Here is a 14,121-nt window from a genome sequence, read left to right on the forward strand (position 1 = left end):
ATTAAATTTGAATATTGGAGTTTTATAAAGTTTTTATGTATGTATGAATTTTATTTATTTTTTAGTCTCAAAATTCATAGAAATATAAAAATTTTAAAATTATATAATCATTATTATTATATTAATTTTACTAATTTTTTAATAATATTATTATTTGTTATATCATCGGATTGAGTGGAGCCGATCGACGAACCTCTCCTTCTTCCTACTCATTGCCGGTCCGATTTTTAAAACCTCGCTAAATACATCAATGCTAATCACTTCCCACAAATCTCCGTCTCCAATATCCCGAAGCTCTCCACGCGCAGAGAAGAGGAAGTCGAGACGGGAGCTCGCTGAATAAGAAGGCATTGACGCGAGCAGCGGCGTGTGAAGAAGAGGAGTTCGTGAGACTTTCCTGCTTAAGTTGAATACACCGAATGGCAGGATTTAAGCCAAAACGGAGAAACGGGATTTAAGATACTTAGCAATTAAAATGTCTGTTGTTGACCGTTTGGCAGGATTGCGCTAATTCCCGCGCCCTAAAATCGCCACAGAACCTTCTCGCCGTTTCCCTTCCTCCTTGAATGCATGACGAAGCTCCAAAAAGCTAAGGCGTCGATGCGACCATTGGCTAAGAAGAAGGGGGAGAGTGGAGGTGAGTCCTTCGAGTTCTGCGAGGTTTGCAACCTGAACCACGACCAGGGGCGACGCCACCGGTACTTTCCCAAGCACAGCCGCACCCTCGCCAACACTCTATCCCGCTTTCAGAACAAGCTCTCCGAACTCCAATTCTTCATCCGAAACCCTAGCTTTCTACGTTCAGAGCATGCCGCCCTAAATCGTATATGGTGCGTCTTCTGCGCTCTCGATATTAGCGAGATTGGCGACTATTTCGTCTGGTAACCCAAATATTCTTCGCTCACCTTAGATTGGAGGTTTTTCTCAACTGCTATCTTGATGAATTGTATATATTTTACTTTTGCAGCGGCAATGCTATTCGTCATTTGGCGAGCGAGTTGCACTTTTGGAATCTAAAGAGGTATCTTTGGAAGCACGGGGGAGGGATCGATCGGGTCGATTTATTTAGAGTTTCAGAGGCAGATCTCCTGAAGGTGCTTTCCTTTCTCTACTTTTAGTAGGAGTATATGCAATTATGCGTGTTTATGTCTAATTGAGATTTGAGCATGTTGATGGTGCTTTTGCAGTGGGAGAAAGGATGCGAGGCATTGAAGAATGTTGCTTCAAGTTCAAGTGAAGGGCCAATAGGGCCAGTTTTGGGGCCGTCAAAAGATATCCAATTCAAGCATGAGCTTAACTCCAATAAAATGGATAGTTTTAATAACCATTCTATTAGTTCTTTTAGTTCAAATGTTTCTCATCCTGTTTTGCCTTTACAAATATATACAAATGAGAATTATGGGGTATGCCACCCAAACGATAATGGCTCTGCAACTGCTGCCCATGTTGACAAGGACTCGATTCCTTTGTCATTGGGCCTGCGGGGAAATGTGTCTCTTGATCACATGGGTGGCCTGGAAAGTGTGGACAGACATTTAACAGGTACTTGTGTTTACTTTACTGTAATTTCATCCCAGTTATATACTTATATTTAGATTTGTAAATAAGTCAGGTGTCGAATGTAAACGCGTGGACTTCAAAGGAAAAAGAGGACATGTGGAGACTGTAGTGGTAAACACTTCCTAGTTTTGTAAAACATAAGAACAATTTACGTTTGCTTCTTGATCTTTGTGTTTAATTTTTTTTTTCCTAAATCTTTAGTGGATTCTTAACACAAATTGTTTCTTTTTTTGTTGTTGTTGGTTTTGTTTATGCTCCATTTGTTTTATAATTTAGATTTCTTTGAAGTCACCTATAATTGTTCTGATGGTTAGGTTTGCTATGTATTATGTTATTTTATCTTACAACAAACTTATGCCATTTGGTTTGATTTGGCGAAAAGTTGGTAAAAAGTTAAGGTTTTACATGCGAAGTAATTTTTCTGTGTTTGGTTTGAGACATATTTGGTGATATTAGTTTTATCATGGTTCATTTCCTTAACAAATATCTTGTAAATTTGGCTGCATTTGCTTTGCAGACGTCTACTTTACATTGCATTCCATATTGAGGTAACTAATTGGCCCCTATAGGCATCATCAAATAGGGTTATTGATGCATGCACTTTTCCAAAGCACAAGACTATTCATTAAACAATTTCACTTTATTTGATAGTTATGACGAGTGAGGAATTGTTAAGTAGTCCAATTTTCTCTAGTTGCCTATAATCATTTTGCAAATCTAACTTTCTTTGAGATGTTATGAGGCATAAAGATTCACATGGAGAGAGATGGAATAGCCTTTTTCTTTTGCAAATCTAACTTTCTTTGAGATGTTATGTGGCATAAAGATTCACATGGAGAGAGATGGAATAGCCTTTTTCTAAATGCATAGCTTGTATGAAACATTAAAGGCTATAAATCTTCAATAATTAGTAATATTACATTTGTTGTACCATGCATGATACGCATAATTTTCGGGCATAGTTGTTGATATCTATTAATTTTGCAGTACAATATTGGAACTGATTATAGGGAGAGCAATGGAGGTATCTAACATCCCAAGTCATTTTTTGCTTGTAGCATTGTTGCTTTTCTTGTTTGTGATTCTAGCAGTTGAACTCACCTTAGGTATTACTTGTGGGCGCAGCCTTGCAGATGCTTACTCCTATTGCTTTACCTTCTGAAGGATCTCCAGCAAATGTACATACCGGTGGTTTGCCTCCCTGGTTAGATATGTGTGATGAACGTGAGAAAAGTCTTCTTAACTTTGGAGCACATATGAATAATCATGCTCCTTTAGCACATAAGGGAAAGTCAAAGAAGTTGAACCCTAAACGTGTAGGGGCTGCATGGGCAGAGAAGAGAAGGATTGAACTTGAAATGGAGAAAACTGGAGAGATTGTTAAGGACAGTGTTGATGCCAATTGGCTTCCCAATTTTGGCAGAGTTTGGCAAGCAGGCACTCGTAAGGAATCTAGAAAAGAATTTGAGCGGGAAAATAAAAAAATGTTCAAGGATGTCTTGCATTCGGAGGCATCATCCATGCTGCAACCATATATAAGTAAACGAATGGTAATTTAGCATATAAAAAGCATTGCACTATTTCAGTCCATCTATTTAGTATCAATCGCTTTGACTAGTTACATGAATGTAGTTTTTTTTTTTTTTTTTTTTCAAATTTGATAGCTGCTATTCTTGGAATTTTTTTTAGGCAATTATGCAAGTTAATCCATATGAGGGTTCCATTTTTTACTTGTTTTGTAGTTTGGCATCTCTTTCATCCATTCGAGTTCATAGAAACAATGAATCTAGGAAATTAAAAACTCACATCCACGTTACCTATTTTAATTTAAAACCTTATAAATTTATTGTCATCTAAGAAAAGATTATTTTTATAATGAAATTTGAGATGTTGAAAAAAAAATAATTTTGTTAACTATATTTATTATATCCAAAAAGAAATAAGTTCGTTTATTTTCATCCATATTGTGAATTTATTTTGATTCGTTTGTATTCCTTCTATTGCCAAATATGTTTGGTTTGCTCAATAGGTATTACCTGGTGAAACATCATTTAGCTTTTTTATTTGTGAGTGGAAGGATGTTGAATATGTTTTTGGTTTCATTTTGTTGACTACTTGAAAATTTTACCCCAAAAGATCATCAAGACAGTTCCCAAACTCATTAAACAATTACTTGGTTGATCATGTAGATAGATGTTCATTCCTAAACCAAATTTATATTGGTAACATAAAAGTCATAGAACTTATCATAGTTTTAAAAGGCTGAGTTACACAAGTCATACCATTTGGGTTATATCCACCTTTCATATTGCACATTTTAGTTGGGGGAATCTATCTTTTTCCACCGAAAAATACCTGATGAAAAAATATACTACATTTGAAAATGTGGACAAATATTGGCATGCAGATAAAGACGTAGGGCTCAATAAATGAAGTGTGTTATATCCATTCAAAATATTCTTTGCGAGATAGTTTGCTACATGAATGTCATTCCTTTCCCCTTTGAAAAAAAGGGGCTCTAAAAAACCCATCTTAAGCTCAATGAAAGTAACCCATAATCTACAACTCAAAATAAGTGGGGTTATCATGTATTCCTTGGAATACAATATATGTTTCACACATAAATTCAATCCTATTCATGTTTGTATTGTATTGTTCCCTTTCCCTTTAAATGTACTTTATATTTAGGCATAACATATTATACATTCATCACATGAGTCAATACAACAACAATAATATCATGCCTTTATCCCTCTACGTGGGGTCGGCAAAGATCACATGAGTCAATGCATTATATAAATGGTTGATTGTATAATTGAATCAATCAACTATACAATACGATCATTCTTATTTTAGTTTTTATGCAAAATCGGGATTTTGAATTGAATCACAGGGAAGCACAATCCCATGGCTCACTAAAGCACTCCTTATGCTTAGTAGAGGGGAATCACCTCATTGGCGAGTGTTAGAAGCTGTGACAAAGCCATAAAAGTCATGGGAGAAATAAGGAAGAGAGTAAGAAGCCAATGAAGTTCCAAGGAGCCTTCAAGAAGAAAATGTAAATAAAGCATTATTACTCATTCCGTAACTATCATATCCAAGGATACAAATGATACGAGTTATACCAAAATAGAACTTGGGGCTCCCTGTAATTGTCCTTAATCTTTAGGTCCCAATTAGGGAGATATTATGTTAGAGACCAACCCAACTACAACATTGTGGCTGATCACAAAACTGGGTTGGATTGAGGAAGTGCATGTAGGAAAATAAAATCCAACATAGAACATTAAATAAATGATGCATACTAAATAGATATCTTTGAGCAATACAGAGCCAACATAAAACATAAATTATTCATGGCATAGATTCATATTGCAAGATTTGATTCAAGAGCACTTGGATTCAAACGATAAACATGGGGATAAAGATTCTCACACTTGATCACATTAACATCATATTTATAATCACATGCTTTTACATTCTTCCTAGATGCATATACATATCCCTACAACTCTCCCGCTAGGATAATAAGACCTCTTCAAATATCTTAGTCATAAGATTTTTTTTTAATGATATAAAAAAAACATCGTGTAATCATAGATAAGCATAAAACTGTAGGTAACACGGAGTCTAATATAATAAGAAATCAATAAAAAGAGAACGAATATCCATGTGACATGTAAATCAGTATATTCACTTCATGCAACACATAAATAAGTCGATCATTAAAATATATAAGAACTGACATGATTCAATTATACATCAATCACTTTTATTATTAGGCACATAGCCTGTTCTTCAGTCTTTTGATGGGGTTTGTGCCGCACTAATTGGCAATCAAATTGGTACCAACCTGAATGTCTTAGTGAAATCCAGTCATTTCCTTGTACTTCTGTGGAAGGGGCCAACTGCCTTACCTACTCATATGCCATTTAGGCAATCCGCAATCCCAATTGGTGCAAGCATTGTTTCTCAACCTGTAAATGTACTATAATCATTCTTAATATAATATATATCACGTCATTATGTCCTTATTTCATGTGGCAATCATTCATGTTATGGCACATAATTTATTCATATACTTATATCACTTGGATCAATATGTTTATAAATAAAACCAGCATGCTAATCATGCTATATTATTTAATTATTTGTCATATATCATCATGTATGATGCAAGATGGACTCTTTTTCACACATCATTTCAATGATCACTTTCATATGCATATTGAAATTATACAACTCATCTAAGCATGCAATAGAACACTGTTGCTCATGATGTTAAATCAAAGTTCATATACTAAAATCATGTGAAGACCCTTAGTAAAGCTTCTGCCAATATCACTTCGTTCTCTAAGGTCTTCCCAGCTCTCACACAAACCCTAAATATGTCTCTCTGCTTACCAATACTATGAAAGCTCCTAAGGCCACCCTCTCCTCTTAAGCACTAGACATGCAACCCTGTCACTTTAAGAAGTGACATATGCCAAGGGAGAACATATGGCAAGCTTTGAAGCAATCATCCATGCTTTAAATCCTTTCATATGCGCCAATAAGAGAACCCTTGAGAAATCAAACTCAAGTTCACATTCCATATGATTGCTTTAGGATCAATATCAACCCAAACTAACTTGAACATATAAATGGGCGCTTGAATATACTTAGGTTTGAATCAAATTTATGAACAATGACAATTAATGTACATACTCTTAATAACATATATATGGCTAATTTTGATTGATTGATCTGTGTGATGCCTTGCAGAATGGTGTGAAGTACCACTATAATGATATTGAACTGTCATGAATTATGCATATTGAATTTGTTGTTTGATGATTGCTTGTCATATTAAACCGTGTTATGTACTTTGAAATCTACTTCAAACTTTAAGTTAGAGATTTCACGAGAAATATCCATGGATTCTTTAAATTCATAGCCTGAATTGTTGAGGAAGACCAAGCTTCACATCATAGCAATCTTTCACTCGGTGATTAGTTTTATGATATATTTATTTGAAGCCATCTTTGTGTGGCACCTCCCCTTAAATCTGGGTTGGTTAAGGCTTTATAGTATTTCAATCTTTTGCAATGCCCTCTTATCCTTTGTGACTTTGCAAAGATTTTTTCCTGTGCTTCTCCTTCATGTTCTCCAACATTTGTTAGCAACAAGTAATGCAAAGAAGGAATTATAACTAGTTATAAGCATCTATTGAGATATTCTCAGCTCACGACAACCAAGGTTAGCTTTCCTTACATTTCAATGTTCTTAGTCACTTGTTCACTTACTTGCACCTCATTATATATCTCTTTAATCTCAACATTTTCACTGCTTATCATCTTGTATATATGAACTTATCCTTATTTAGATTGGTTTCATTGAATTTAACACTTTTAATGATCATAATCTTTTGAAGACCTTAACTTTGATAACCAAGATCATCAATTCCTTATCCCAATAGTAACAACCACTAAATTCCATATGTACTTCAAAAAGATAGTATAAAATCTTTAAATGAAAAATATTTTCCTCCTTGATAGTCCATTTAGGTAAGTTTCAACTCAGAGGAATTAAAGGTCCCTCTGTTGATCAAATAAATTTTAGTATTCACAACATTCGTCCAGAAGCGTTGGGCAATCCTGATGCAATCTTATACTTCTAGCTTTTTCATTCAAAATCTTGTACATGTGCTGAGTAATCCCATCCCACTGTAGTGTTTCTAGATACATACTTTACATATGCATTCCACCAGCTGCACACAAAATTTGAACTCTTTGTTGTTCTATTCTCTTGTGCTTTCTTATCTCAAGTACTTGATATGCATAACCATTTGATGAGGACATCAAATTTCGACACGTGTACCATCGTCGGAGACGCTGATCGACGGCTGCGATCCAGAGCCTCTATTTTTGATTTATTTTTGCATTTTATTTATGCTTGTATTTATTTTCCTAGTTTGCCCCTGTGGGCATGGAGTCACTTATGTAGCCCTAAGGGCATTTGTGTCATTTCCGTTTTATTTTATTTTGGCCCCTTATAAGAGGCCTCATGTCATGTAAGAAGTTTTAGTTTTTGATGAATGAAACTTTGTTTTGTGATCTCTTAGTGAGTTCTTGAGTGAAATCTCAAGATCTTTTAGTGAGTTCTTGAGAAAGAGTTTTTTCTTTTCTTTTCCTAGCTGTATACTCTCATATCTCCATTATTCTCCTACCCCATCTCCCTCCTCAAGCTCCTCCCAAGACCTGCGGCCCCTTCCCTTTGTTCTCTTCCACGATTTTCACCCCCAGCCCCCCACCCCGCCGCCCCCCCCCAGCCATACCGCCGGCTGGAGCCTCTGCCAGCCCGACAGCCCCCAGCCCGCCGCCCCTCTCAGCCTCCCAAGCATGCTGCCGGCCCCCACTTGCTTCCCCCTTTGAATTTCAAATTCCATTGAGTAAATTACTTTCCTAAAACAGACTTTCTCTAATTGGGAAAGTCAATCAATGGGAATTAACTCAATTTTGAAATTCAAACCTCTTTCCCTCCCTTATTCCCCTAAATTGGGAAACTTTCTTAAATTAGAACAAATCTGAATTTAAATTCAGATTTGATCTTAATTTAATTATTCCCTTGGGCCCCACCTAGTTAATACCAAGCCCCTCTCTCTCTCCATATGGCCGGCCACCTCACCCTTATTGTTTTCTCTCTAATTGCCACCTCATCACCACTTAAATACCCCTTTAATGCCTCCCTCTCACAGATTTAATTTCAGATTCCACAGATTTTAATTTCTGATTTCAAAATCTGAAATTTGAAATTGATTCTCCCATCTCCCTCCCAAAACCGTGATCCCCTCTCTCATCTAGCCCACGGCCCTTCCCCTCTCCCCTCCACCTCTCTAATCCGGCCACCCCCTCTCCCATCTTGGGTAATCCTTGAACCCTTGGCGAGGATACATGGCGGATCCCGAATTTGATAGCGGATTTGTACTCGACGCCTACGGAGACATCCACATCACTCGATCACCTTTCTTCGACGTCGGGTTCGGTTTTGACGATACCGTTGAAGATTACTTGAACCGAATCCTCCCTCATCTCGTGGACGTCCTCGACGATCAATTCTCGGATTACGATTTGACCATCAACAACCATCCACCCGCCCCTCCAACTCTTGCTTCTTCCCCGACGAGGAGTCCTCTCGGCATCACTTGTGTACTAGTGGTTTCTCTAAGTGTGCTTACGATCCTCTTCCGCTAACCTCCACCATCAAGAGTTGATTAAAGGATCTCAAGGTGAAGGATCTATATTTTAAACGTGAGGCTTCATTATCGTGGCTATTTGCATTATTTAGATTTCTTTGGTTATTCTTTTGCAATGTTCTTGTAATCTCCAATTGTAATCAAATGCTATGACTTAATTTTTCATGACATCCTCTTGAAAACTCTACTTGAGTAAGCTAGATTTTATTGATTAATATTAGAATTTAATAACTTTTATTAATCTCTTGATTTGCAATTCTTGTAGTCACATGGTATCACATCACCATTCTCCACTTGTTTCTTTATCATTCGAAACAAACAAACACCTCATTTGTTTTTTTTTTTTTTTCCAGAAGATGAAATCATTCCTTTATGGTGAATTTATCAATGAAAGTGGCATAGTATAGTAAACATCCAAAGGATGTCATTAGGGATGACCCCCAAACATTAATGTATTTGAGATTTGAATTTTCCTCCATTGTAGTCTCTCATTGCATTTTTTCTCTACTTTTATAATTTCAAGCAGACAAGACCCTTCACTTGATTTTCATCTCGTGATGCACTTATGATTAAATTAGAAACATCATTGAATTTTAGCTTTTTAGGTTTAAATGAATTATTGATAGCCATCCATTTCAACATAGCTTTTTGGAAATGATAACAACATGCTTAGGGCATGAACTTCTTCATTGAAGTTGATATCTATCTTATTTGTATTCCGATTGAATTCATATATATGATTTGTTGTTGAAATAATTTCCATTAATCCATAGAATAAAAAAACTTTTTAATTAGCTATAGTTTATTCATCTCCGAAGGCTTCTTGTATATATCTAATGGAGCTTTTATTACCCTATCTAAGATTTTTTTTTTATGCATGATACTACAACAACAACAACATCAAGCCTTTATCCCACTATGTGGGATCGGCAACATGAATCATTTTTGTCCATTGTGTCTTGTTAAGAATTAAATTCTCATTTAATCTAATAAAGAAAGATAAATTATAATAATTTCTAAGATCTATGCATGATATTGAAAACAAAATCATTCATCTTCATAAGGCAAGTTACTCCTACGCATTTTTGTCAGGAGATCTTTACCTTCTTGACTCGTTATTGGTTCATCTCTAATAGATTCAGAATTATTTTTTTGGGGTACATTTACTTCTCATTTTGCACCTTTTACTCTCCAGAGTTTAAGCCCTCGAATTTGCTGATCTTCACCTTCCCATCCTCAAATACCATTGCTCCCAATTTTCCCTTAAAGCCACTAAGCCTAGCTTTGATATCAGTTGAGAAAAGTGTGTTAGAGCAATAGAACAAATGAGAAATACAAGTGCATAAAAAATAAAGAAAACAAGGGATAAAAATTTATATGGTCCGGCAAAATTTGCCTCCGTCCATAGGCGGATAATGAGATATTTTATTCTAGCTTTTCAGACGATTATTAAGTACAATTACAGTTTTTTTCTTTGAAATAATCTCTTGTAATTTTCAACTCACTTTCATCGCTCTTTTTTTCTCATATCTACACTTCTCTTTCACTCTCTTTTGTAAACTCCAATAGACCCAAATAAACCTAAAGCATGAATCAATTTCAAATCTTTGGCCGTCCATTATACAATGAGTTTTGTTAATTGATTGTGTTTTAAGTTAGCAAAATCAATTTGAGATGTTGGTACAAAATAAATTAGTAGCTGTGAAAAAATGATGCTGTACAAATGCTAAATTATAGGGGTTAATAAAAAACCAAGCAAACATGCTTTTTGTAAGTGTAGTTTTGGGTTAAATTTTCTTAAAATAAAAGTAGCCTAATCTATTTCAATATTACCAAAAAAAAAAAATCAATTATTATTTATTTTATTTTCAATTATGATATTAGTTTGTTTTGATGAATGTTCATTCTTTTTCTTTATTGAAAAATTGATTATTATTATTTTATAAATTATTCTTTAATCATGATAGTATTCTTTATTCATTTTTATTTATGGATGGATAATTATAAATTATTTTTATGCCTTTTCTTGCTTCTTCACTGTTTTTTATCAGGCAAGCTTGTCCATCACAACAAAATAAAATACACAGGAAAGCTAGTTTAACAACTCTTTTATCAAGTAGTCATCAACTTAGTACATCACAATGAAGCATAATATAATACAACGAGAACAACATCAAGTTTTTATCCTACTATGTGGGAAATGATGCCCAATTCAATGCAACAACATCAAGCCTTTATCCCTCTACATGAGGTCGGCTACATGAATCCTTTTTCTCCATTATGTTCTGTTAATAGACAAATTCTCATTTAAATCTAATAAAGAAAGAACATTTATAATATTTTCTAACCAAATCTTTTTAGGTCTATCTCTATCAAATATCAATATAACAAGTTTGTTGCAGAATGTGCAGTTGCCCGTAATGTTATGAAAGCTTCTTAGCCTATTTTTGGAATAATTGTAATAATCTGTATTAGATGACAATTTTTACTCTTTTAATTCTTCATGTTACATAAGCAACATGATTTCTGCTTGAAGTTCTCTTTATTATGCAATTTATGCTCTATTTTACTTATTCTGCTCCGCACCTCTCTCGTGTGCTTTCACTGCAGCGAATGGGCTCTTCCAGCAAGGTTGAAGCAGCTGAACCATTTATAGAGCAGCAGTGAAGGTTTTGAGTCTCTGACAAGCAAAGGAATGTACATAAATCAAGGTAATCCTAGAAAATTTGGAGAAAATTCTCCATTTACTCAATAGACTTATAGACCCTCCTTGTATGTGTTTTGCTTCACTGAAGCCTGATAGTGATTTGTTCTCTACTTCATGAAGTAAACTTCTGTTGCTTTGGATACAAGTATTTGTCAATGATAGTGATTTTTGAACATAGATTTTGTAAACTTTGTATTGATTTAAGTACATAGATTTGTAGAAGTCAATGGCGATCAAGAAAGGTTTTGTTATAAGAATTTTGAGATGTAGTGCTGTTTAAGGTTTTGTTCGGAATAGTTCTCTATTCTCTTATTGTTTTTTGAAGTAGCTTTTTAGTATCAAAAAAATTTGCTCTAAAAAGCTATTTTAGAAGGCAATAAAAAAGTCGTACCAAATCAAGTCTTAGGCTTTGTTTGGGACGGTTTTCTTTTTGCTTCTTAAAGCAACTTTTTAACATAAAATTTTTAATCTAGATGTGTCAGCAAGGATGAACATCCAATGCAAGTATAAGGTGGCCCTCACATCTTTCACAATTTCACCAATTACATAAATCGCAAAGCTGTCGGTCTAATTTGCTTCAGTTTTAGGCTTCATTTGGGACGATTTTCTTACCCTAGATATAAAAAATTAGAATATTGAACAAATTTCCAATATTTTTGGGTGGACTATTTCATCATCATTTTTGGATCATTGTGCTAAGAACATGCTGTTGCATCAATCTCATCTATTTGCATAGGCTAAAAGAACAGAAAAGTTCTCTCACCTTAAATCCATTCATTCCAAATAGAGATAATCAACTTCTTTGAAAAGAAGATCAGCACTCTGACATAGGGATTAAGAACCTCTCTCATAATAGTTCTAATACATCTGAAGCTACTCTATAGGGATTGAAGACCTTCAGGCTTCAGTACTTAACTTTAATCTATTCAAATGGGGACAATTTCTTTCAGGAGAAGATTGAAGCTGCATCATAAAGATTGTAGGTCTTGATGTGAGTTTTCTCCTCATTTCATAGGGAGACAATTTTATTAAGAATTATGAGAAACTTTTGGATTTTTTTTCAATTTTTCTATCAAATTTTTGGGCAAATAAATGCATTTTTTTAAAATATTTTTTTTTTTACTTTTTATAATAATAACCTGCATTTTTTATAAGAAAATTCTGTTTATTCATGTGCCATAACGGCTAGATTCTGGGCCCAAATAGGCCAATGATATTTCTTATTTTTTTATCAAAATAACTCGCATTTTTTATGAAAAAAATCTGCCTATTCTTCTGCCACAATAGTTCACTAGTTCTATGAGTTCGATTGGATTTAGGCCCAAATGGACCAATTTGGATGTTTCTGAGATCATTAGACAATTTTCATTGTTATAGACTCAATTTTAATACTTTGGGAATCTAATTGAGCTTCCCCAACTAATTTTGAGCTAATTTCTCTAGATCTAAAATTTTCAATGATTTTTATTTCTCTTGGTGCATCAATTTTAGAAAGTTTGAAATTATGAATGAGGATAATTTACTTGATTCATAGTCTTAGGGGTAGGTTCACATTGATGTCTAGAGAGTAGTCTCATCTAAAAGGTTTTTTGTTTTTTTTTGAAATTATAATTTTGTGCCAATATATTTTTCAATGAATGTATTTTCGGACAAAATATATTTTTACATTAAAAAAATAAGGCACAAATGATATATCATCACAAAATTCACTTGATAGACCATGAATCTTGTTGCAATATTTGAATTGAATTTTTTTTTGAAATAAATTCAGGAATCCAAACTCCAATTTCAACAAACATAGCAGAACCGAGCATCTCGATAAGATGAGCCTAATGATATTAAAAGTGATTTGATTTTACTCGAAATGAGTTTAAATTAAACACTTGAAGTATAGTTAGGAAGTTTATGACATTAATTTAAGAATCAAACAATTTTGAATCTTTTGCTTATTATCAAAATGAGCATTTTGAAAAGAAAAATCCAATGAGTATAAGATCATTGAATTTTTAAACTATTAAGGCACTTAAATGTTGAAAGAAAGATTTATGATAAAGGAATTAATACAAGCTATTTAATAGTGTTTTGGGGATTTTGACTAAAATTATCATAATGTCACCCCATAAAATTATAAATAAACCTCTATTTTTAACAGGAGGGAGAGATTGGATCTTGAATTGAATGTGAAGAGAGCTTAGAAGAACTCTAGAGCATCATTTGGCGATTGATGTTGACATTCATTGCCAACAATCGGTGTTGCTCGACCACCATTGTTGAATTCCCATCAACCAATAATTGTTATTTGTCTGCCATCACTCGACTCTCATTGCCCAACTGTCATCTCCCTACATTTGTAGTCCAGCCACAGTCGCCTAACCTTCATTGTCCAACCACCATCGTTAGATTGCTCTCTTAACTGTCATTGCATGCATGCCATTACTTGAGTGCTGTCTCATGATTACCGTTGTCTGTCCTTCATTGCCTAATCGCCGCCATCACATCCTCAACTACTTCTACAACAATCTTACTATAAGTCTATACTCATATGACACAAAGCTAGCGTTCCAAGCTTTGTAATCCTATCTTCTCCACTTGAGAGGAGCAAATTTTTCTAATTGTACTT

General features: G+C 34.5%; 1 protein-coding gene across 1 annotated transcript; it reads left to right on the top strand.

The window, feature by feature from the left end:
* Window positions 1–201: 201 nt before the first annotated feature.
* Window positions 202–11,766, top strand: LOC110110344 (TITAN-like protein). The gene is made up of 7 exons (XM_028694242.1): window positions 202–881; window positions 968–1,094; window positions 1,188–1,492; window positions 1,578–1,671; window positions 2,548–2,584; window positions 2,686–3,110; window positions 11,405–11,766. The coding sequence occupies exons 1-7, from the start codon at window positions 571–573 to the stop codon at window positions 11,459–11,461; spliced, it is 1,356 nt and encodes a 451-aa protein (XP_028550075.1). The 5' UTR covers window positions 202–570; the 3' UTR covers window positions 11,462–11,766.
* Window positions 11,767–14,121: the final 2,355 nt, after the last annotated feature.

This window comes from Dendrobium catenatum, unplaced genomic scaffold (assembly GCF_001605985.2).
Source record: "Dendrobium catenatum unplaced genomic scaffold, ASM160598v2 fragScaff_scaffold_421, whole genome shotgun sequence".
NCBI classification, from domain to species: domain Eukaryota; kingdom Viridiplantae; phylum Streptophyta; class Magnoliopsida; order Asparagales; family Orchidaceae; genus Dendrobium; species Dendrobium catenatum.